The following is a 25,811-nucleotide window of genomic DNA, read 5'->3' as shown; positions in this document are numbered from 1 at the left end:
TTTAAAATCATTAGCTGGTTGTATAATAATGGACAGAGAGAATGGTATGATCATGAGTGGTACTTTGGTGGTACTTTTATTTGTTTACTGATTTATCTTTAAGATGTCAGGATTCTTGTTTATATATTTGGTTGATTCTATCAAATGACAAAATTTGTATGTAACCGCTTTCTCCGGTTCAGTGCTTTTTGACTCTTAATAATGGTGGTGGTGCTTTATATTATTGAACAAAGTAGTCTCTAGGAGAAGTTGTCCTGATATGTTGAAGTCATTCAGAATGATAATCAAATGCTGTCTTCATTATACATGACTGGAAGAATTCTTGATGTTGATTAGCATTCTGCAAAAAGCAGAATAAAAATGCCTTGTTGAACATTTACAGTGGGGGTATTAGCATCTGTGTATATGAGTTCAAAGAAGGCAGCAGGTGACAAAATAACCATATATAGATTCTGGAAAACATTCTCTTCTAGGTGTTTATTTTCTCTTTGCACTTTAATTTTCTGCATAGTGAAGCCAAGAATTACTGTAAATACATTTCTAAATCCCTTAGTCTAAACCACTGAATATTCAATAAATGGCTGGGAAAAAAGGTATAATTTAAAGGAGTCTTTACAAATAAAAAGGAATTGTTAAAGAGACCCAAATGAAAAAAGTAAAAAAGTTTTTAATGTGCGTAAATAAAGATACATTTGGAGATAACTGCATTGCTACCAGGGAAATCCCATAAGCAGCTCTGAGTGATTGTATATATATAAGATATAAGATATATATATAAGATATATATACATATTTTATATATATGATATATATACATATTTTATATATATAAGATATATATACATATTTTTTATATATATATATATATCTTGACCTCTAAATAACCTAAGACAAGTTATCAGATAAGTGTGAATAAAGAGGAAGAGGAAAAAAATGTATTTCTGAAGCTAAACAAATGAGAAGTGTACTATGTTCATATTATTTCAGAGCCAGGGAAAGGAATTTGTGGGATTGAATTTGCCCATGCAGAATACCAGAAAGAGAAACTCTTGAATTCATTGATCCTAGGCTCCTACAGTCAGGATCTAGCTCAGGTTTCAGCTGATCTGCGCTATCTGGCTTTTATGCTGTGTTGACCTACTGTCTTTGTTGCTTTCAGAAGTTCAACTACAAAGACTTGTCTTCTGTCCCTGCCAACCCTCTATCCTTTGAAAGCAGAGCTCCTCCTTAACCCACCTCACATACTTCACTTCCAAGATTCATTGTGTTGAATTCCTCCTGGCTGCCTGTAGAAGCATAAGAATTTGAATTTTGGTACCCCTTTTAGGAGGAGGTGGGCTTTCATATTTAAATTCTTGCTTCTCGTAATGGTGCACATTTTTTCTCTGACAGAAATGAAGTGTCGTTAAGTACTGCATTTAAAGATAAGAGGGCAGCTTTAAGAGGTCACCTTGAAAAAACACAGTAAGAATGTGCACTTCTAATATTCTGTTGAGAAGTGAATGCATGCCCTATCATTTTACTTTTCCTTTCCCTCATCTCCGTTTCCTGCTTTGATATTTGTTAAGGTTTGGGGACTACTGAATACATTGTAAGAAGTTTCCTTCAAGGCATTTGTTTGTTATTAACGGACATTTGGTGCCATCTGTGTTCAAGATGCTATGCTATAAAGATGTAGTTGAGGTTCTATCCTGTCAAGCCAGTAAGTTGGCAGGAGTTGATAAGGGAAGGAGCATGCTTTTCATTCACTCTTGATGTTACTTATCCTACAAAATTGCTTGTTTGTACACGTTTTCCTCTTTGTCCTAAGGCCCTGGCTGAGTTCCCAAAATTAGGTTTGGTCTTTATAATTTGGAAGAATTAGTTTGTCTTTGAGGAGATAAAAGAGATTAAGGCAAGAATTGTAGGTTGTGGCTGTCAAAGACAAAATTACTACAAATTTAGTTTAAAGATCTTAATTGACTTTCATTTGCCATTCAAGAATCAGGCAGCACTTCTTTCTGTAAAATAGAAGAGGCTAGTTTTATAGATGGAAAAAGGCTGAGGAAAGCAGAAACAAAAATCAAAAAGCAATTGATCTTTACAAAGTTATTTTTCTTGTGAAGGTTAAAGCAAAGGGGACTTCCTTATGCTGGCTAAAATTGTTCTCTTTGGTGATGTGGCTGTTATTCCTCTTCTGACTTCTCAGAAGGTAATATAAAGATCTCAGTTTTGGCTTGGTGGCGATGCACGACTGTATACAGTTCCATGGTTTTCAGTATAACTAGAAGTTGATGGGAAATAAGGTGGAATTGCTTTATGTATACATTTGAGGATATAGTGTTACCAGTTATAAGTGGTATGGAATCTAGAAGAAAATGAGGTTGGTCAGTGAGTATTGACTTGGTCAGAAAAACCTTCAAAATGAATATGTGACCTGACTGTACCTTAGGGAGAATATTCCAGGTAAGAGCAATAATGTAAGAAGAATCAGATAATTAAAATGAGGCGTAGACAATATACATTCTTCATGTCTTCACGTGGCACCTACTCTAAAACCAACCACATAATTGGACATAAAACAATCTTCAACAAATGTAAAAGAACTGAAAGCATACCAAACACACTCTCAGACCACAGCACAATAAAATAGAAGTCAAAACAAAAGCATTCAAAATCATATGATTACAGGGAAACTAAACAACATGATCCTGAATAACCTTTGGGTGAATAATGAATTTAAGACAGACATCAAAAAGTTTTTTGAAAATAATGAGAACAAAGATACAACGTACCAGAATCTCTGGGACACAAGTAAGGCAGTGTTCAGAGGGAAAATCATAGCCCTAAACGCCCACATCAAAAAGTTAGAAAGCTCTCAAATTAACAACCTAACTTCACAACGGAAATAGTTAGAGAAGCAAGAACAGATCAACCCCAAAGCTAGCAGAAGATGAGAAATAACAAAAATCAGAGCTGAACTGAAGGAAGCTGAGACACAAAAAAAACATTCAAAATATCAGCAAATCCAGGAGTTGGTTTTTTGAAAAAATTGATGATAGGCCACTAGCTAGACTAATTAGGAAGAGAGACGATCAAATAAACACAATTAGAAATGACAAAGAGAATGACCCCACAGACATAAACAACCATCAGAAACTACTACGAACACCTCTAAATTGCTGGAAACATACACCCTCTGAAGACTGAGCCAGGAAAACATTGATTCTCTGAACAGACCAATAACAAACTCTAAAACTGAATAAGTAATAAATAGCCTACCAACTAAAAAAGCCCAGGACCTGATGGATTCATAGCTGAGTTCTACCAGATGTACAATGAAGAGCTGGTGCCATTCCAACAGTAACTTCCAAAAAATTATGGAGGGGGGACTTCTTCTCAACTCATTCTGTGAGACCAGCATCATCTTGATACCAAAACCTGGGAGAGACCCAACAAAAAAAGAAAATATCAGGCTAGTAACCTTGATGAACATTGATGCAGAAATCCTCAACAAAATACTTGCAAACTGAATCCAGCAGCACATCAGAAATTTAATCCACCATGAAGTAGGCTTCATTGCTGGGATGCAAGATTGCTTCAGCATACAAAAATCAATCAGAGTGATTCATCACATAAATAGAACTAAAGACAAAAACCACATGATTGTCTCAGTAGATGCAGAAAAGGCTTTTGATATAATTCAACATCTCGTTAAAAACTCTCAATAAACTAGATATTGAAGGAACATACCTGTAAATAATAGCCGTCTATGACAAACCCACAGCCAACATTATACCAAATGGGCAAAAGCTGGAAGCATTCCCCTTGGAAATCAGTAGAAGACAAGGATGCCCTCACCACTTCTCTTCAACATAGTATTGGAAGTCCTAGCCACAGCAGTCAGGCAAGATAAATAAAGGGCATCTAAATAGGAAGAGAGGAAGTCAAACTATGTCCATTCACGGACAACATGATTCTATATCTAGAGAACCCCATAGCCTCGGCCCAAAAGCTCCTTCAGCTGATAAATAACTTGAGCAAAGTTGCAGGATACAAAATCGGTATACAAAAATCACCCCGATTCCTATACACCAACAACAACCAAACTGAGAGCCAAAGCAGAAAGTCAGTCCCATTCACAGTTGACACACACACACACACACACACACACACACACACACACACACACACACACACACACACACACACACACACACACACACACACACACACACACACACACCCCAGGAATACAGCTAACCAGGGAGGTGAAAGAGCTCTACATGAGAATTATAAAACACTGCTCAAAGAAATCAGAAAAGATACAAACAAATGGAAAAATATCCCATGCTCATGGGTAGGAAGAATCAGTATCATTAAAGTGGCTATACTACCCAAAGCAAATTACGGATTCAATGTTGTTCATATCAAACTACCAACAACATTCCTCACAGAACTAGAAAAAATTATTTTAACATTTATATGGGACCAAAAAAGAACCCAGATAGCCAAGGCAATCCTAAGCAAAAAGAACAAAGCTGGAAGAATCACGTTACCCAACTGTATAACACGGCTCCACTCCCAAAACAGTGTGGTACTGGTACAAAAACAGGCACATAGACCAATGGAACAAAATAAAGAGCCCAGAAATAAGGCCGCACATCTATGACAATCTGATCTTCCCCAAAGCTGACAAAAACAAGCAATGAGGAAAAGACTCCCTATTTAATAAATGGTGCTGGGACAACTGGCTAGCCACATGCAGATGATTGAAGCTGGACCTCTTCCTTACATCATGTACAAAAACCAACTCAAGATGGATTAAAGAGGCTTAAATGTAAAACCCAAAACTAAAAACCCTGGAAGACAACCTAGGCAATACCATCCTGGCAGAGATTTCATGACAGACATCAAAAGCAATTAAAAGCAAAAATTGACAAATTGGATCTAATTAAACTTAAGAGCTCTGCACAGCAAAAGAAACTGTCAACAGAATAAACAGACAACCTACAGAATGGAAGAAAATATTTGCAAATTATGCGTCTGACAAAGGTCTAATATTCAGGATCTATAAGGAACTTACTTAGAAGAGAAAAACGACCCCATTAAAAAGTGGGCAAATGGCTAGGCATGGTGGTTCACGCCTATAATCCCAGCACTTTGGGAGGCCGAGGTGGATGGATCACTTGAGGTCAGGAGTTCGAGACCAGCCTGGCCAACACGGTGAAACGCTTTCTCTACTAAAAATACAAACATTAGCCGGGCGTGGTGGCACATGCCTGTAATCCCAGCTACTCAGGAGGCTGAAGCAGAAGAATCGCTTGAACCCGGGAGGTGCAGGTTGCAGTGAGCTGAGATCATGCCACTGCACTCTAGCCTGGGTAACAGAGCGAGACTTTGTCTCAAAAAAGAAAAAAAAAGGAGGGTGCAAAGGACATGAACAGACACTTGTTAGAAGACATGCTTGAGGCCAAAAAGCGAAAAAAAGCTCAATATCACTGATCATTAGAGAAATGCAAATCAAAACCACAGTGAGATACCATCTCACACCAGTCAGTGGCGATAATTAAAAAATAAAAAAATAACAGTGCTGGCCAGGTTACAGAGAAAAGGGAAACCCTTATATGCTGTTGGAGGGAGTATAAATTAGTTCAACCATTGTGGAAAGCAGTATGGTGATTTCTCAAAGAGCTAAAAGCAGAACTACCATTTGACCTGGCAGCCCCATTACTGGGTATATACCTGGAGGAATATAAAGCATTTTATCATTGTGAAGCCCAAATATTGTGAACTCCAAAATTGACAAGTCTCATTCAATTTAGGAAGTTGATTTTCCCAAAGTTGAGGATGCGTGCCTGTGACACAACCTCAGGAGGCCCTGACAACATGTGCGCAAGGTGGTCCGAGCACAGCTTGGTTTTATACATTTTAGGGAGACATGAGACATCAATCAATATACGTAAGATGAACATTGGTTCGATCCAGAAAGGTGGGAGAACTCGAAGTGGGGAGGGGGCTTCCAGGTCATAGGTAGATAAGAGACTAGTGGTTGCATTCTTACTGAGTTTCTGATTAGCCTCACCAAAGGAGGCAATCAAATATGCATTTATCTCAGTGAGCAGAGGGATGACTTTGAATAGAATGAGAGGCAGTTTGCCCAAGCAGTTCCCGGCTTGACTTTTCCCTTTAGCTTGGTGATTTTGGGGCCCAAGATGTATTTTCCTTTCACACCATAAAGACACATGCACGTGAATGTTCATTGCCTCACTGTTCACAATAGCAAAGATACGGAGTCAACCTAAGTGCCCATCAGTGACAGACTGGATAAAGAAAATGTGATACACATACACCATAGAATATTACGCAGCCATAAAAAGGAATGAGATCATGTCTTGAGGGAACATGGATGGAACTGGAGGCTGTCATCCTTAGCAAATTAATGCAGGAACAGAAAACTAAATACCGCATGTTCTCACTTGTAAGTGGGAGCTAAATGATAAGAACTTATGAACACAGAGAAAGAAACAACAGACACTGGTGTCTTCCTGAGGGGGGAGGATGGAAGGAGGGAGAAGAGCAGAAAAGATAACTGTTGGGTACTGAGCTTAATACCTGGGTGATGTAATATGTACAACAAACTCCCATGACACATGTTTGTGTAACAGACCTTCACATGTATCCCCAAACCTAAAATATAAAATAAAATGAAGTGTAGGGGTTTTTATTAGACTCTGGGTGGAGAGATACATGAGAAGGTTCATATTGTTGAATCATAGGAAATAAAGTTGGATAGCTTTAGGAATGAGATGGAGCAGGGTTGTTTTTGGTGGGGTTTTTTTTGTTTTTTTTTGGAGACGAAGTCTCACTCTTGTTCCCCAGGCTGGAGTGCAGTGGCGCAATCTCGGCTCACTGCAACCTCCACCTCCCAGGTTAAAGCAATTCTCCTGCCTCAGCCTCCCGAATAGCTGGGATTACAGGCGCCTGCCACCACGCCCGGCTAATTTTTGTATTTTTAGTAGAGACGGGATTTCACCATCTTGGCCAGGCTGGTCTCAGGTGATCCGCCCGCCTTGGCCTCCCAGAGTGCTGGGATTATAGGCATGAGCCACCGTGCCCGGCCTGGAGCAGGGATTTTTTAAAACTATTTTATTGGAACATATCTCACATACCATAAAATATGAAAGTGTAGTCATGTGCCACATAGCAACATTGCAGTCAGTGACAGATCACATATACCATGGTGATCCCATAAGATTATAATACTGTATTTTTACTGTACCAATTCCATATTTAGATACGTTTACATACACACACGCTTACCATTGTGTTACAGTTGCCAAAGTATTCAGTAGTATCAGTAACGTGTTATACAGGTTTGTAGCCTGGGGGTAGTAGGCTATACCCCATCTGTGCGTAAATAGACTCCGTGATGTTCGCACAACAGTGAAATTACCTAGTGATGCATTTCTCAGAACATGTCCGCCTCGGGCTATGCACAACTGTATATAGTTCCATGGTTTTCAGTATGTTCTCAGGGTTATACAGCCAATCACCACGATCTAATTTGAGGACATTTTTATCACCCCAAAAATAAACTGTACCCAGTAGCAGCCCCTTGCCATTCCCACCCTTAGCTCTAGGTAACCACAAATCTGCTTTCTGTGGATTTGCCTCTTCCGAAACTTTTCATATAAATGGGATCGTACAATGTATGGTCTTTTGTGTTTGGCTTCTTTTACTTATAAAGTATTGTATGTATCAGTACTTCATTCCTTTTTATATCAAGCTGGTCCCTTTTGTGGCTGTATCATGTTTTGTTTATTGATTTATCACTTGATGGACATTTGTATTGTTTCTACATAACCTTTAACCTGTTTCACTATGAATAATGCTGCTATGAACATTTTTGAAAAGTTTTTGTGTGGATGAATTTATGATTTAATTTCTCTTGGGTAGAATTTCTGGGTCATGTTGTAAACCTTAAGTTCAACATTTTAAAAAACTGCCAAGCTATTTTTCGAAGTGGCGGCGGCATTTTGAGGCTTCTCCTTTCCCTGCATCCTAGCCTATGTTTGTTATTTTCGGTTTCTTTGATTATAATCATACTAATGGGTGTAAAGTGGCATATTATTGTGGCTTTGATTTGCATTTCCCTAATGACTATCAAAAGACAAAATTACAACAAATTTTTTAAAATTGAAATTTCTTCATTTAACAATTCTAGAATGGGCTAACGCTTCATTCTGTAAAATAGAATGTATTCTGATGAGCTGACCTGAGGTTTTATAGACAGAAAATGACTGAAGGAAATATAAACAAAGAACAAGAAGTGTATTGGTCACTTTAAAGTTACTTTCCTTGTAAGGCGCAAGATGGGAACAGGGAAACAGAACAATAGGAAAGTAACTGATTGGTTAACATTAGGTCACTTCAGGTTACATTTTGTTGGAAGGTTTAAAGGTGGAGGGAACTTTGTTATCATGCTGATTGAAAGTGGCCTGCTTGAGAAATTCAGCCATCTCCCTCTCCTGATTTCTAGGAATGCCAGATAACTCAGTTTCAGTTTGATGGTATGGAACTTTAGTGTGAGTGACTCCATTACTGCACTACGCCTAGTGCAGTAGCTTAGCCCAAAACAATGCCTTATTTAACACGACTAAGGATGTTGGACATCTTTTATGTACATATTGACCATTTATTTCTCTTCTTTGGAAAAATGCCTATTTAAGTCTTTTGCCCATTTTTTAATTGGGTTGTCTTTTTGTTTTGGGCCTGTAGGAGGTATTTTATATATTCTAGATACAAGTCTTGCCCCTCTCCTCCCTCCCACCCCCTACCAGTGTGAAGCCTCTGATGCTGCCACTCAGGGGGAATAGCCTTGAGTATGCCCACGATAAGGATGGCACTGGTTTTGGTAGAGCTTTCTTTGGCTGTCTTTTCCCCTGACCACACCCACCTCTTAAGCTCCATTACTTGCAGACTGATTGTGCTATTGTTTACAACGTCTGGAGCGTAAATTGCTTCACAAACTGATCCAATCAAATTTATACTCCTTTGTGGACACAGTTTTCAAGGGCAGCGTTTGAGTTTGTTCTGACCCCAAAAGGGCTCTTCCCAGCTGTTTCTGTTTCTTTCCAGCATACTAGGAAATCTACAGTTTAGCCTTTATCACCAGTGAATCTTTCAATCTGCCTTTCATCACAACCACCACTATTCTGGAGAACACCCTTCAGTTTGGACTTTTACATACTTTGTTGCAATGAAGTCAGTTCCTTTGGTTAAAGATTTGGAGCTCTGTTTTATGGCCTGCTTCTTTGCCCAGTCAATGTTGGAGTCAGGTTCCAGTGCTGGCAGAAGGGACAATGGGTCATTCTCACTACAAGACCTCCTGATTTAGGAGCTGAGTGTTCAGTGGAGCAAGAGGCAGCAGCCCAGGTTTCTTGGCTTGTCTCTCCTGGCATGGAACCCCCACCCCAGGATCTGGGGCAAAAGCAGTCAGGACCCTAGTGTTCTCAGCAGCACCATGCCCAAGGTGGAGCCTCCATCCCCCAAGTTGGGCTGGGCCTGAAGAAGGGAGGCTCCACCTCTCAGCCACACTTGCCCAGAACTTAGCCTCAGCTACAGGTAGCTGTGAGAAGGGGGAGAAATGCCTGCATGCTGCCCCTCTGGCTAGAGCCCTGTGATCTTGGCTGTAATTGGGGGGTAGAGTTTCTGTCATGCCAAGCTGTGAGGGGAAAGGAGGAAGAGGGCTCTGTTTCAGACATTACAGACTCTCCTTGTCCTCACCGAGCTTTAGTAGATTTTTTTGAATAGATGTTTCTTCATTTGCTGTATACCCTTAAGACGATTTCTAGAGACTTTAAATGGTTGGATTAAAAAAAAAATTTTTTTTTAAATAACGTTTACGCATTTCACTGAGGAATGGGTCTGAGGAGCTCCCCACACTGTCATGTCAGAAGGGAAGAGGAAAAACAGGTTAGTCACCTCTTGGCTACTTTTTACCACCACGATCCTCAATTTCCTCTCTGGTAAAATGTGAAGAACACTATTCTTATAGGTTGTAAGGATTAAGTGAAATGACATATATGAAAACTTCATGTTGCTAATCCAAAATAGGTAAAACAGATATAAGCACTAGCATTTCTCTTCTGTAAACTGTTGTGCGTTCTAGAAATGGTAACACAAAGTTACTAGACCTCAGAAATTCTAGTGCTTATACATTTTTATGACTAAGTTGTTTATGGCACACATCATTTTGGTTGTGCTGGTTTCACTTTTTGATTACTCTTACCTATTTTCTTCTAAACTTTTTTAGATGGTATGTGGGCCAACCCATGTCAAACCTCTTCTCAAAACAACTTTTTTCTAGCTAATACCAATACCTCCCTTGTTCCAACTCCTGTTAAACTTGTATTCAGTTGCTATAGCTGGTTTTATTTTTTGTTTTTGAGTCACAGTTTTGCTGTCACCCAGGCTGGAGTGCATGCACTTGCACTGTCATCGCTCACTGCAACCTCAAACTCCTGGGCTCAAGCAATCCTCCCACCTCAGCCTCCTGTGTAGCTGGGACTGCAGGCACACACCACCACACCTGGCTAATTTAATTTTTAGTAGAGACAAGGTCATTATGTTGCCCAGGCTGGTCTCAAACTCTTGGACTCAAGCGATCCTCCAATCTCAGCCTCCCAAAATGCTGGAATTACAGGCATGAACCACCGTGCCTGGCCTACTATAGCCTGTTTTAACATTCAGTTGTTCATCAATGGTTTCTTACTTACCAGTTTTGGTTCCCTGTGTAGATGGTAAGTTCCTTTCAGGGAAGACCTGTGGCCTCCACACTACCTGGAACACTTAAATACTTATTATTATTTTCTAACGGCTATTTTAGTTTTGTAGAACTTTCAGCCTTAAGACTAGTCTAGTCATACGTTCATAAATAACATAATGATCTTCATGTTTATTAGCTACCACACCCAGCTAATTTTTGTATTTTTAGTAGAGTCGGAGTTTTACCATTTTGGCTGATCTCAAACTCCTGACCTCAGGTGATCCACCTGCCTCAGCCTCACAAAATGCTGGGATTACAGGCATGAGCCACCATGCCTGGCTTATACCTGCTTTGTTCATTTTGTTCATTTATCAGTACCTCTTACTGCTTCTGCCTCATTCTTTTAAAAGTATGTGCTGTTGCAGTGTATCAATACATGTATTTCAGTGTATTTAACCTATTCTTTTACTGATGGAGAATTAATTGGCTTTTTTTTTTTCCTGTTACATGCTAGTATGCACAAGTTAGTATTGGGTCCTGTGTTGAGAATTTTGAATGAAAATTTGTTTTTTAAATTAAAATGAGCTGGTTCTCAAGAAATGTACAGTTTCTGAGTTCTTTTTTTTTTTCTTTTAGCTCAAGTGATCCTCCCACTTTAGCCTCCCAGGTAGCTGGTAGCTAGTACTATGGGTGTGCACCACCACACCTGGCTAATTTTTAAATTTTTTATGGATACAGGGTCTTGCTATGTTGTCCAGGCTGTTCTCTAATTCCTGGGCTCAAGCAGTCCTCCCGCCACAGCCTCCCGAAGTGCTGAGATGACAGGCATGAGCCACCATACCCAGCCACGAAATGTATAGTGTTTATCCAGAAGATAAAGCTAACATGTGAAATTGTAGACAGAATAATTAAATGTTTAATTGGCTTTTACCTTTTTTAAGGGTAATTATACAGAATATACAGAATTGTTGCATCAAGTAGTGCTTCACTTTTTATAAGTGCTCTAGGAGAGATTTCTGACAAGGAAAAACTAGGTACGGAAGTGATCAGAGATGTCCACAGGACAAAGCAATGTGTATGATCCTTGTTTATAGTTCCGTCTTTGATTTTTGTTCCAACTTTGTCATTTTCTACTTCCAAAATTATCCAGATTCATACCAGGTACCTTTCAGAAAGGCAAATTGGTAAGATTGGGGCAGAGTGACCTATAGTGAGAAGCAAGGAGATATAGTGAATTATTGATGTATATCACTTACCTAATGCAATAATTTATTCCTTTTATCAATTAATATTAATTGACTGCATGACGTGTGCTGGAGGAAAAGTGGTGAACACAGAATCTCTTTCCTTGTTGAATGTATATCCTTGTAGAAGAGGAGACAATAAATCTAAAAGTAAAATAGAGAATATGTTAAGTATTGTGGTAACTGTCCAAAGATAGCTGCCTAGTGCACTGTGCTTCCCAGTACCCACATCTTTCTGTTGTCCTCACCCACAGTTAAAGAGTGGGCTGGTTCTGTGTAATCAGTAGGACATGGTGGAAATGAAATATCCTTGCCATTGGTTTTTTGGAATGGCTCTAGGGGAAGCCAGCATCTGTATAAGAGGTACTGCGCCACTGTGAGACCTCAGACTATTTGTGTGGGAAGGCTGCATGGTAAGACAGAGATGCCTGGCTATGCTTCAGCTGTTTCAGCCATCCCAGCTAAGGCACCAGACTTGTGATTAAGGAGGTCATCTTGGATATCTAGCTGAGTCTAGCCTTCACATGACTCCAGTGCCAGCAGCCATTTGACTGAAACCACGTGAGAGACTGCATACAAGAACCACTCAGCTGAAGCCAGGCAACCCATAGAATTGTGAAAGATAGCAGTAGATTATCATTTTAAGCCGCTAAATTTTAGGATGATTTGTTACTCACCAATAGATAATCAGAACAGATGGTGATTTGTATTGCGAAGAAAAGTAAATTGGGAAAAAGGTTAGGGAGAGAGAGATTCTAGTTTAAATTGGATGGTCAAGGAAAGCTTTACTGAAAAGATGTTCAAAAAGCATGAGTGGACCAGGTGTGGTGGCTCACACCTGTAATCCCAGCACGTTGGGAGGCCAAGGCAGGCATATATATCACTTGAGGCTGGGAGTTCGAGACCAGCCTGGCCAATATGACAGAACCCCATCTCCCATCTGTACTAAAAATACAAAAATTAGCTGGCCACAGTGGCGCATGCACAACTGCAATCCCAGCTATTTGGGAGGCTGAGGCACAAGAATTGCTTAAATCCAGGTGGCGGAGGTTGCAGTGAGCCGAGATCACACCACTGCAGTACGGTCTGGGTGACAGAGCAAGACTCTGTCTCAAAAAAAAAAAAAAAAGGGAAAAGCATGACGGACATATGGGAGTAAGTAATGTTGATACCTGGGAAAGAACATTTCAGTCAGAAGGAACAGCAAGTACAAAGATTCTGTGGCTGGAGCAGCCTCAGGTTTTCAAGAAACAATCATGAAGGCAGGTATGGATCGAGCATAGGAAAGAGAGGAAGATTAGTGGAAACTGAGGTTAGGCATAGAGGTTGGGAGTAGGTGCAAATTATATATGTTAGTGATGTTCATCTTATGAGGTGTAACACTTTTGTAAAAAAGAATTTTAATAACTTCTTTCCCAAATATAGATAATATGTATAATGAAATATAGATGATATAAACTTTTTATACACTTAATTTGAAAAATATAGTGCTTCCAACTTAATATAAAAAGGAAAAGTAATATAATTAGTGTATTTTATTATGTAAATACTGTGGTCTAGAAGAATGTAAGTAGCCTTTATATAGAGATATAAAGAACTGCTGACTTTGACCACTATAAATTAGGACTTAAACAGGTGTGTTATATTGGTGACTCACATATCATGAAGAGTTTGCTATTCGTGATGAGAATACTGGAGTGCAGTGGCGCGATCTCACCTCACTGCAACCTCTGCCTCCCGGGTTCAAGCAATTCTTCTGCCTCAGCCTCCTGAGTAGCTGAGATTACAGGCGCCCGCCACCACGCCCAGCTAATTTTCTGTATCTTTTTTTTTTTTTTTTGAGACAGAGTCTTGCTCTATCGCCCAGGCTGGAGTGCAGTGGCGCGATCTTGGCTTACTGCAAACTCTGCCTCCCAGGTTCTTGCCATTCTCCTGCCTCAGCCTCCCGAGTAGCTGGGACTACAGGCACCCACCACCGTGCCTGGCTAATTTTTTGTATTTTTAGTAGAGATGGGGTTTCACCGTGTTAGCCAGGATGGTCTCGATCTCCTGACCTCAGGTGATCTGCCTGCTTCAGCCTCCCAAGTGCTGGGATCACAGGCATGAGCTACTGCGCTCAGCCAGTAACTCATTCTTGATAAGAGTTCCGCATCAAAGTATTAGCTTTCCCTTGATTTACATGGAAGATGCATTCTGGAAAATTCAGAGCATATTAAAATAATACAATTTACCTAATGCACTAACATGAACGTTCCATGGCATATTTGAAACTTGGGGTAGTACCCACTAAATTTCAGTAGCTCTCCCCAGTTATGACAACCAGAAACATTCCCTCTAAAAGGACTTTTTAGGCCATTATAAGAATGTTGGCTGTGAGTCTTTGGAGAGTTATAAGCAAAGGAGTAACAAATCACTTATATTTTAATGAGATCATTCTGGCCGCTATATGGAGATTAAATCAGGGAGAGGTACAGAAGAAGAGAAACCAGTTAAAAGTCTAATGCTGTATTTTAGGTGGACAGATAGTGATTTACACAGGAGTTGAAATTGTACATCCTGAAATGTGGTTGGATTCTGGAGAGAGAGAGAGAGAGTTTTTTGTTTGTTTGTTTGTTTGTTTGTTTTTGAGACAGAGTCTTACTCTGTTGCCAGGCTGGAGTGCAGTGGCACAATCTTGGCTCCACCTCCCGGGTTCAAGCGATTCTCCTGCCTCAGCCTCCCGAGTAGCTGGGACTACAGGTGCGTGCCACCACGCCCAGCTAATTTTTGTATTTTTAGTAGAGATGGGGTTTCACCATGTCGGCCAGGATGGTCTCGATCTGTTGACCTCGTGATCTGCCCACCTTGGCCTCCCAGAGTGCTGGGATTACAGCCATGAGCCTCTCTGCCTGGCCGGATTCTGAATATATTTAGAAAGTAACTTACGCATCTTGGATCTTGGTACCAGGGTACATTTTTTTTGTTTTTGTTATATCTGTTCCTGCTGTGTATTTTCCCAGAAGTGATTATGTTGAATAGTTCACTTCTGCTAGACTTTTGAACTTTTAATATAGAGAGAATTATTTTTTATCTACAAATGGTTATTTCCATTGCTAATTAAAAGTAGAAAAGTAGAGTTTCCTCTTTTTTAAAAACATGAACTTTCATGTTGCTGGTTTGGACATTAGAATTCAATTAAGTAATCATAAATGAAAAGAAAATGTCAGCTTCATAAACACTGGAAAGCTTTTTGAGTTTATACTCTTTAGGGCCAATACTATCTAATTATTTGGGGAAATTGGTTTTTGTTGGAAATTAGACATTTATTTTATGCATGCCATCTTTGAAGGAAGCATTCCATGGCATTGTTGACTTCAAGAGATACTTTGATCTCAAAAAATGATGTGAATCCCTTTTGGATAATCTTTGGATAGCATCAAAATCGTGACTTTTATATGAGTATGCTTTATAATGGCTTATTCTTTTTTTTTTTTTTTTTTTTTTTTGACACGTAGTTTTGCTCTGTTGCCCAGGCTAGAGTGCAGTGGCACCATCTCAGCCCACTGCAACCTCTGCCTCCCGGGTTCAAGCAGTTCTCGTGCCTCAGCCTCCCAAGTAGCTGGGGTTACAGGTACCGACCACCATACTTGGCTAACTTAGTCTTGATTACCACAGCCAGAGGTAAAGGGCAACCAAGCCCTTCTGTTCCAGTTATCAATAACTTACTTCCTCCTTGCAGCAACTGCAAGAAAGTATATTTTGTTGGGGGGGTTTGTTTTGACCCAAGGTCTTGCTCTGTCGCCCTGTTTGGAGTGCAGTGATGAGCCAGCGATCATGGCTGTCTGCAGCCTTGACCTCCTGAGCTCAAGTTATCCACCCACTCCAGCCTCTAGAGTTACTAAAACTACAGGTGTGCACCACCACACCCAGCCAATTTTTAAAGTAGAGTCAGGGTCTCACTATGTTGCTCAGGCTGGTCTTGAACTCCTGGTCTCAAGCAATCCTCCTACCTCCACCCCGCCCTTCGGCTGGGATTTATAAGAATTTATTGAGTACCTGCTGTGTTTAGTGGTAGTCAAGTCCTTTGTGTGGATACGTGGTTTGGAGACTTAACTCTGGAGCATAGGTATCCCTTCTCACAGAAGTCCTAGTTAACGGACTAGGATCATATCTTATCATATTCATCTTTAAAGCCCCAATCTGACAATGAATAAGCCAAAATTAATATTTTTCAAGCAATAGTGAAAAAAAGTTTGGTTCATTTTTCACTGACCCCTTTACATTTAGGAATAAGTTTGCTGTTTTGCAATTTTGCATTTGTGTTTATCTCCTGTAAAAGAAAAATAAGGCAGCATTGTATATTCACTTTCTATTTTGCCTCAACCTTACCCTCTAATATTAGACTCCACGCGTCTTTTCTTGATTCTTTCTTTCTCAGACTGCTCAGCAGGAAAACAGACTGTTTACAAACAGTCTGACTTAATAACTTCCTTTCCTGATGATCAAATAGTTGCTAAAATGAAACTTTTCTCAGGGCCGAGTGGGTGTTCTAGTTAGTGGGTGTTCTGGAATGTAAATGAACCCTTATTTTAAGAAAGATTATTTTTATACTAGCAGTTCTGTGTACACCAAGATACACATTTGTAGCAAGTGGAAAGTATGGAAACATAAACTGGACTTATTGGAAATTTTTAGATTAGTGGAAGACCTACATATATGGCTTGTTAATAGGAAAATCCCAAAACTAACATAACCGGCAAAATAGAATGCAGTTTATTGAGCCTGTTTCCCTTGGCTTTAGTTTTTACGTATGAGATGCAGTCTAATGGCATGCAGAACAATTTCTGCAGCAATGATAGCAACTGCATTTGAGATACAGCTTGATAGGGATCATGAAACTACCAACCCACAAATCTTTGGAGACTGTATGACAGATTTAGTTCCTATGATTGATTGGTTGGTTGGTTGATTGATTTTAGAGGCAGAGTCTTACTCTGTCACCTAGGCTGGAGTGCAGTGGTATGATCATAACTCATTGACCTCAAACTCCTGGACTCAAGTGATCCTCCTGCTTCAGCCTCCCGAGTAGCTGGAATTACAGGCAGCCTCCACTACACCTGGCTTGTTTTATGTTATATGATCAGCATTTCATACTTGGGAGAGACTAATATTAAAAGCATTTTAATCCAAAGCTTTATTTCAACACTACAGGATAAAAAAATGGGAGAGCTGGGCACAGTGGTATATGCCTGTAGTCCCATCGGAAGGCAGAGGTGAGAGGATCACTTGAGCCCAGGAGTTCAAGACCAGCCTGGGCAACATAGCAAGACCTTATCTCCAAAAAAAAAAAAAAGAAAAGTGACAAGACTTATTGGAAAGGTGATTGTACTAGAAGCTGAGAAACCTGGATTCTACAACTGATCTTACCAAAAAGTAGTTGTATATAACATTTATTCTAACATTTGACATTTAACATTTTTAAGCTTTAGCATCTTTTACAAGAGGGAAGTTGAATTAAAAATTTTTTTTTTTTTTGAGATGGAGTTTCACTCTTGTCACTCAGGCTGGAGTACAATAGTGCAGTCTCAGCTTACAACAACCTCTGCCTCCTAGAGTCAAGCGAGTGTCATGACTCAGCCTCCCAAGTAGCTGGGAATACAGGTGTGCACCACCACGCCTGGCTAATTTTTGTATTTTTAGTAGAGATGGGGTTTCACCATGTTGACCAGGCTGGTCTCGAACTCCTGACCTCAGGTGATGCGCCTACCTTGGCCTCCCAAAGTGCTGGGATTATAGGCGTGAAAAAATTAAAATTTTATCTAACTTAGCTTTCTTTATTCTTTACTCTCTGTATCGTGAAAGGCATAGCCTCCCTCTAATCTCTTAATTGGGATCAAGAAAGAAAATAGGATATTCAGTGGTTATATGGAGCTTACAGATGGTGAGTACTCTCCCTTTTCTTCATGATCTTCAAAGGAAATTGCAGATTGAGGTAAACAGGACAATAGCATGCCATTATGATTTTAAACCTTTTAAATTTCTGAACCATGCTTCATCTTTATGTATTCTCTTCCCAACTTTTTGTCTCTGGGATTATGAGTAAATAGAACTGGGTAAAAGGTGGGGGGTAGGGTACAAAGTAGAAAATGGAAAAAGTAAAAGGAGATAAAAATAGATTGGGTGCTTCAGTGATGGTGGAGGTCAAATAAGTTTTCCATTGTTGATTATATTCCTTTCCACTGTTCAGCTTACTGCTGTTTACTCTCGCTCCTTGCTATATATTTTACATGGAGACAGAGTCAGACTTGTGTGGGTTTTTCTATTTAATTCTCCTGAGATTGTGAAACTGCTCAGCTAAATTTGTTCTGCTGTGAGAACAAATAACTGGAGGGCAATTCAAAATACTTGTTTAATATTTTCTTGGAAATCCTCAAAGAAACAGGGAGGATTTTAGATCCGTGTGATAAGAAATTCACTGGGATACACACAATAAAAAAATTTTTTTGGTAGTTCTTGGTTTCCCCTTTCTTGGCTCTGCTATTTACTGTCTTCCAGTGGCAGAATAACCTAGCAAAAATTTTTGTTTTGCATAATAGGGAAAGGCTAGGTTAAGTTTTATTGCACTAATGTAAGTTTTATATGATCAGGGAAAGGTTAGTCTATCATGGACTGTTAGGATGAGAGGGACTAATCATCCTTTATATTGATTTTCAAACATTTTTGTTCAAAAGTGTTTTCCAAACAAAATCTTCTACCAAGACCCTCTATAGAAGATAGATAAAAGGAATGACTTTGTTTCTCAGATAGCTCAAATCCACGTGGTTTTGTTGATAGACTATATGAATGCCTTAACAGAGCATTGGGAACTTGGGAGATTGCAGGAAAAGGCTTGCTTACACAGGACTTTGTATATATTGCAGGACATGTTTGACTCCTGCCCACTAAATGCTTCTACAAATTCCTGAAGTATTTTCTAGGGAACACTATCATCATCAATGAGAAGCACTAATCTGTAATCTCTCCCCTGGTGATTTTATTCACTTCCAAGGCTTTATGTGCCATACCATCTACGTACTGACTGCCAAACTGTTTATCTGCAATCCCAAACTGTTTATCTCCAGGTTCTGTTTCTGAGCTCCAGATTTGTAGAAGCATCTGCCTACTTGACATTTCTCCTTTGATGTCTAATATGCATTCAAACATAGTATGTATTAAATAAACCTCTTGATTTTTTCCTCCAAAGCCTCTTCCCCTTCTTTTTTATCTCAGTGAAAGTTACCATCTACTCATTTGCTTAAGTAAAAAAATCTAGATGTCAGACTTAATTCATAACTCCCCTACCTGTCTCCCCCAACCTCACATCTAATTTATCAGTCCTTTGTTGGCTCATCTTTAACATAAATCCTCAACCTCTCCATTTCTCTGTTTCCAATGTTACCAGTTTAATTCAAGCTACTCTTCTCGTCTTCTGATTGGTGCCCCTACTTCTACTCTTATCCCTTTATTGTCTGTTCTCCACTAAGACACTGGAAGAATTTTTTAACTCATCATGCCACAACCCCATGCTTACATTTCAGTGGCTGCTCTGTGATCTTAGAATAAAATTCAAACTCCTTATCATGATCTATAAAGGACCCATAATCTGATTTCTGCCTACCTGTCTAACCTCATCTTTTAACAGTCTTACTCTTGAGTCCCTCAAGCTACAGTCACCTGCCTTCCACTCCCGTAAGGTATGACACCCCCTTCCCACGTACTGATCTCTCTACTGGCTGTTCCTTGTGCCTGGAGTATTTTTCCCAGTTTATAGTATAGCAGATACATTCTTATCTTTCAGGTCTCTGCTTGCTTATTACTGCTTAAGAGGCCTTCCCATACCCCAGTACCCAACTCATTTATCCCAGCTTGTAATTATCTTGATTCTTTATTAGTTTACATGTTATTTTCTTTTTTCCCCATTAGAATGTAAGCTCTTTGAGAGCTTATGTTCTCTTATTTATTGCTCTCTCTCGTTTAGCACAGTGCTTAGATGAATGAATGAGGTGTATATACAGATTATTATGGAAATGCAGAGAAGGGTCATTTTTACTAGTCTAGGCGTGGAGCGGGGACTATTAGCAGTAAGAAGCCCTCATGGATAAGTGATTTTTGAGGTAAGTGTATTGTGCCGTGGTCCTAAACTGCTGTGAGGTGAATAACGTAGGCAGTGTGACATCAGTGGACCAGGTAGCCAAGACTGCTGCTAAGTGACTATAAGATTGGTAGCATATAGAGCATGGATACCCTAGACAAAGGAATGATTGGTGTCCAGGGCAGGATGGAGTGGGACAGCCTGAGATTTCATCATGCTACTCAACAGTGCAGTTTAAAACTTAAGAATTCTTTATTTCTGGAATTTTCCATTTAATAGTTGCAAACTGCAGTTGACTATAGGCGACTGTAACCATGAAAAGTAAAACTGTGGATAAGGGAGACTACTATGCCTACTTAAGGAATGTTTTGAATAATGTGATAATTAAGTCAGACAAACATGTATGTATGTTTGCATGTATGTATATATGTACGTACATACGTATTAGGGACAAGATCTTGCTCTGTTGCCGAGGCTGCAGTGCAGTGGTGCAATCATGGCTTGCTGCCACCTTGAACTTCTGTGCTCAAGCAATCCTCCTTCCTCAGCCTCCTCAGTAGCTGGGACTACAGGCACGTGCCACCACGCACAGCTAATTTTTAAATTGTATTTTTAGACATGGACCCCTCACTATGTTGCCCAGGGCTGGTCTCAAACTGCTGGACTCAAGCAGTTCTCCCACCTTGGCCTTCCAAAGTGCTGGGATTACAGTTGTGAGCCACCATACCTGGCCCCTCAAATTACTGGTTTTATCATCTAATTCTGAAACTTCTAGACACATTTTCAAACTGTTAAAATCCTGTTTCTGAGTCTCATCTTAGCAATAAAGAAGCTAGAGTAAAGATCAAGTTGTACCCTACATGAATACAAGCCACCTCTTCAGCTTCCTGGTACTACCTGTACTCTGTCTGGGGACTTTATCTCCCTGTTGGTCACATTTGCCGAGATTGATAGAAATGAATCCAGGCACTCATTCATTCATTTGTATCCACATGCACATTTTTTTGTAACATGACTTAACACACACACACCCTCTCTCTGCATCTCTCTCCATATATGGTCATGTGTCGCTTAACGATGGAGATACCTTCTGAGAAATGCATCCTTAGGTGATTTCATCATTGTGCAACCATCGTAGAGTGTACTTAGGCAAACTGAGATGGTATAGCCTACCACCTAGGCTGTATGGTCTAGTCTCTTGTTCTTCAGGTACAAACCTATTCAGCATGTTGCTGTACTGAATACCCTAGGCAACTGTAATAAAATGGCAAGTATTTGTATATCTAAACATACGTAACATAGAAATGGTACGATAAAAATACAGTATAAAAGATTTTTTTCTTTTAATGGTACACCTGTATAGGGCACTTACCATGAATGGACATTGTAAGACTGGAAGCTGCTTTGGATGAGTCAGTAAGTGAATGATAAGTGAGTAGGAAGGCCTAGGACAATACTGTAAACTTTGCAAACCTATGTACTTAAGCTACACTAAATTTATTTTTTAAAATGTGTTGAGTAATAGATTAATTATTAATACTAGATTATCTTAGCGTACTCTTAACTTTTTTACTTTATAAACTTAATTTTTTAAAATATTTTTACTCTTTCATAATACTTAAAACACGTTATATGAGTACAAAAATATTTTCTTTCATTATTCTATAAGCTTTTTTCTATTAGAGATTTCTTTTTTACTGTTTATACATTTTTGTTAAAAACTAAGACACAAAAATACATTAGCCTAGGCCTATACGGGGGCAGCATCATTAATACAGAGGTGGAATCGCTGTCTTCCACCTCTGTATCTTGTCCTACTGAGAGGTCTTCAGGGGCAGTAACACACATGGAGCTGTCATCTCCTATGATGACAATGCCTTCTTGAATACCTCCTGAAAGACTTGCCTGAGCTTGTTTTACAGTTAACTTCTTTTTTTAATAAGTAGAAGGAGTACACTTTAAAGTAATAATAAAAAGTAGAGTATAATAAATATGTAAATCAGTAACATAGTTGTTTATTATCGTTATATGCTTGGAAGTGCAGTAGGTTTGTTTACAACAGCATCACCACAAATACGTGAGTAATGCCGTGCTCTGTGATATCACTAGGAAATAGGAATTTTTCAGCTCTATTATAATCTTATGGATGCATCATATCTACAGTCCATTGTTGAACAAAGTGTCAGTATGTAGTACATGACTGTATTTTATCTGTATTATTCATCATATAGAGTACTGTGGCTGCTCTGTGAATATAGTTATTGTATGTATTTCTTTAAGGGAAAATGGGTTCTAAGATGCAAAGTAACCAAGTTAAAAATGAACTTGCTGGGCTCGGTGGCTCACTCCTGTAATCCCAGCACTTTGAGAGGCTGAGGTGGGAGGATCACCTGAGGTCAGGAGTTCGAGACCAGCCTGACCAACATGGAGAAACTTGAACCTGAGGGGCGGGGGCAGAGGTTGTGGGTGAGCTGAGATTGTGCCATTGCACTCCAGCCTCGGCAATAAGAGTGAAACTGTCTCACAAAAAAAAAAAAAAAGAACTTTCTGGATCTCTGAATATTATATTTCTGCTGTATCTTAAAAGAAAACAAGATAAAATAAATAAAAATAAAGGAAAAATTAAAATCTTTGTTGCAATATCAAAACACCATAATGACAAAAATAAATAAGAAGTGTGAGACAATGAGATAAAGTATTTTTGCTGGTTTATGTTCAGAAATATTTTTTATAATGAATAAGAATTCTGATTTTGAGATTTTATCTCAATGTGCAGTACTTTAAGAAATGCTTTTTATATTCTTTTATATTGTACCATTTCTCTCAAGGATTTGAAAGAAATATATTGAAGATGGGATCAAAGTAGATGAATTTATGTGCCATTATTTCAAGAATCGGAAGTGACGACTTAGGTGCTGGAAACAACAGAAATTACCACAGCATTACTATGCAGAGATTCCTTGGTGGGGGAAAACACCCATATATTCACATCACACTATCTGCCACAATGTACAGAAAAATTCTGCAGTTTATTTTTGGTTGATACAGTTATATGGCTACCCAGCTAACTGGTTCTGCTTATTAAAAAGTTCAGCTTTGCCTCACTGATTTGATATAATACTTTTATATGTGAAGGTCTGTGTTTAGACTTTCAGTTATATCCCACGGGTTTACTTGTGTACCACTAATATACTATATTAATTTAGTGGCTTTATACTATGTTTTAACGTTTGGTTATTCAAACATTTCTTTTATTGCCGTATTCCTTGGGATTAACATGAATGGAGATTTTTTTCCATGCTCTTTCCGTTGAGAAATTTGTATCCTAGCTCAGATTTAGGTATCTCCCATATTTCCAGGTCCTATTTCGGTTCATTTTTCAATTGAACAAATATTTACAGAGTAACTGCTATTCCCAGGTAATAGGCTAGATGCAGGATCCAGTAATAAGAGAGACCGTGTCCCTTAGGAGCCCCAATATTTCTTAATTTGATGAGTTAACACTGTGAAACAAAAGGTATTTAGTATGAATCTTTGATCTTAAGAGGTTTGAGAATTTGTGAATATATCTGGAGGAGGTTACACTGACAAAGTTCTGATTTATTCACTCATTATCAGTCAGTCAGCAGCCTAAAGGAACTTACAGAACTTTCCCCATGTTTCTTACTTTTTAGGTGTACCAGCATTCCAAGAAATTCTGGCTCATAGATTCCTAAAAAAAATAACGGCTACTCAGTGTAATGGCTGAAGGTAGTAGTGTATGAACCATGTGATCCATAGAAAATGATGCACAAAGCACACTAAAAAGCCAGTCAGTACCACTACACACCTACTGAGCGGCCAAAATCCACAACACTGACAACACCAAATACTGACAAGGATGTGGAGCAGCAGATTTAACAGCCACTTTGCAGTACAGTTTGGCAGTTTCTTGCAAAACTAGATATACTCCAACCATAAGAACCAACAGTTCTGCTCCTTGGTATTTACCCAAAGGAGTGGAAAACTTATATCCACACAAAAACGTGCACATGGATGTTTATAAAGCAGCTTTATTCATAATTGCCAAAACTTGGAAGCAACCAAGATGCCTTTTAGTAGGTAAATGGAGAAATAAACTGTTATCTGTTACATCCAGACAATAAAATATTATTCAGCACTGAAAAGAAATGAGCTATCAAGATATGAAAAGACCTGGAGAAACTTTAAATGCATATTACTAAGTCAAAGAGACCAATCTGAAAAGGCTACATATTGTATGATTTAAACTGTGTGACATTCTGGAAAAGACAAAACTATGGAGAAAGTAAAAAGATCAGTGGTTGCCAGGGGTTAGGGGAAAGGGAGGGATAACTAGGTGGAGCACATATTTTTAGGGCAGTGAAACTATTCTGTATGATACTGTAGTGGTGGATACATGTCAGTATGTATTTATCCAAATCCTGTGGGACTGTTACATGTTATGAGTGATATGCTCAGACACTCCTGGGAGACTCCTTGGTTGCCTAAGGTGCCTTTCAACCAGGAGGTGCAGTTCCCCTTGTCTTTGGGACTTTTCTTGTGCTCATAAGGTCTTTTATAAACTTTGGTCACTCCAAAGGAAATTTTAAATGTGCCAAATTGAATGGAACTTTAGATCTGGCCAGTTTAAGAAAATTTGTCTAAGCTGTAGACATTCACTTCCTCTTTTCAAAGAGAGACTGCTTTCTCCATAATAAAATTTCAAATGAGAGAAAAGGTTACAAACTCTAGTGAATAAGACAAGCAAGACTTTAATCTCAGAGAAAAGTGAAAAAATCACAAATATACACAAATAATGGAATAAGAGAATAACAAACTAAATGCCTACCTTAAAGTAGTACTTCAATTCCAGTCTCATCGGTTGTTGAATCAGGTTCCATAAAGTCTGAATCTCAGTCAAGCCAGGGAGATTCAACCCTGAGAGTAGTCTGACCAAGGGCTTCTGCAGTCTTCAGCGAGGTCAGTTGGATGCAAACGGTCCATGCTGGTGCCGCAGCTCCAGCTGTTGGCAAAACAGCAGGAGTCAATGAAGGCCTAATTTGGGTCCCATCTGGTTCACCAAAATGTCACCCTGAAATAATCAAGAGGCCCGGAATCCAATTTTAAAAGAGTTTGTTCAGGTGCAAAATTTGAGACTGGCCACCCAGAAAAAACAAGACTCCAGAGTAATTGGGTCAGTGCTGCGAAGTGGAGAAGCTGAGGCTTCACTTACATAAGTAGAAGCAAAGAAGTTTAGGAGTATTACCACATTTTTAATACAGTGCTGATTTACGAGTTACAGCAGTTTGATTGGTTACAGCTTATTCTTTTTCAGGAAAGATATATTTAAAATTGCACGTCTATCAATTTGGTAGTCATGGGGCCTTTCGCCATCTGGTCTGAGCTGGGTACATGAAAAAGGAAGGATGTTAATCTGTAACAAAGAATTAGTAACTAAGAGGTAAGGGGCACCATTTAATCTTTCACAACGTTTTACAGGGCAAGAAAAATAAGAAAGAAGGTTAATCTATAATAGGAAGAAACAAGTTGCAGTGACTTGCCTGTATGACCTAGGTCTTACAATCAATCACATTTTAAAGACTCAGAGTAATTTAAAGTTTCAGCAGCTTTCATTTAAATTATTTTCACATTAGCCATTTGAGTCTTCATTTCTGTATATCTTCTTTCTCATTTGGGGAGCAGATTA

At 39.1% G+C, this 25,811-nt stretch overlaps 1 protein-coding gene and 1 long non-coding RNA gene across 6 annotated transcripts in view; one reads left to right on the top strand and one right to left on the bottom strand.

Moving 5' to 3' along the window:
* The window catches only part of NARS2 (asparaginyl-tRNA synthetase 2, mitochondrial), a 144,220-nt gene that overhangs the window by 21,106 nt on the left and 97,303 nt on the right, over positions 1-25,811 (top strand). Inside the window, exon 1 of one of the 5 annotated variants that reach the window (XM_063672121.1) lies at positions 17,896-17,914. The exons of the other annotated variants lie outside the window; for them this stretch is intronic. Coding sequence (XP_063528191.1) covers positions 17,912-17,914 — 3 coding nt within the window. The 5' untranslated portion in view covers positions 17,896-17,911. Of the gene's footprint in view, positions 1-17,895; positions 17,915-25,811 lie in introns of those variants that run through there. 5 annotated transcript variants of the gene reach the window in all.
* LOC129007950 (uncharacterized) lies at positions 43-25,100 on the bottom strand. Its single transcript, XR_008492425.2, has 4 exons — positions 24,954-25,100; positions 12,007-12,138; positions 3,266-3,420; positions 43-340 (listed from the first exon to the last, which is right to left on the bottom strand). It is a non-coding gene; the product is annotated as an uncharacterized LOC129007950 (long non-coding RNA).

The sequence above is a fragment of the Pongo pygmaeus genome, chromosome 9, assembly GCF_028885625.2.
Source record: "Pongo pygmaeus isolate AG05252 chromosome 9, NHGRI_mPonPyg2-v2.0_pri, whole genome shotgun sequence".
NCBI classification, from domain to species: domain Eukaryota; kingdom Metazoa; phylum Chordata; class Mammalia; order Primates; family Hominidae; genus Pongo; species Pongo pygmaeus.
The sequence above is the reverse complement of the archived record's forward strand: the minus strand, read 5'-3'. Positions and strand labels throughout refer to the sequence as shown.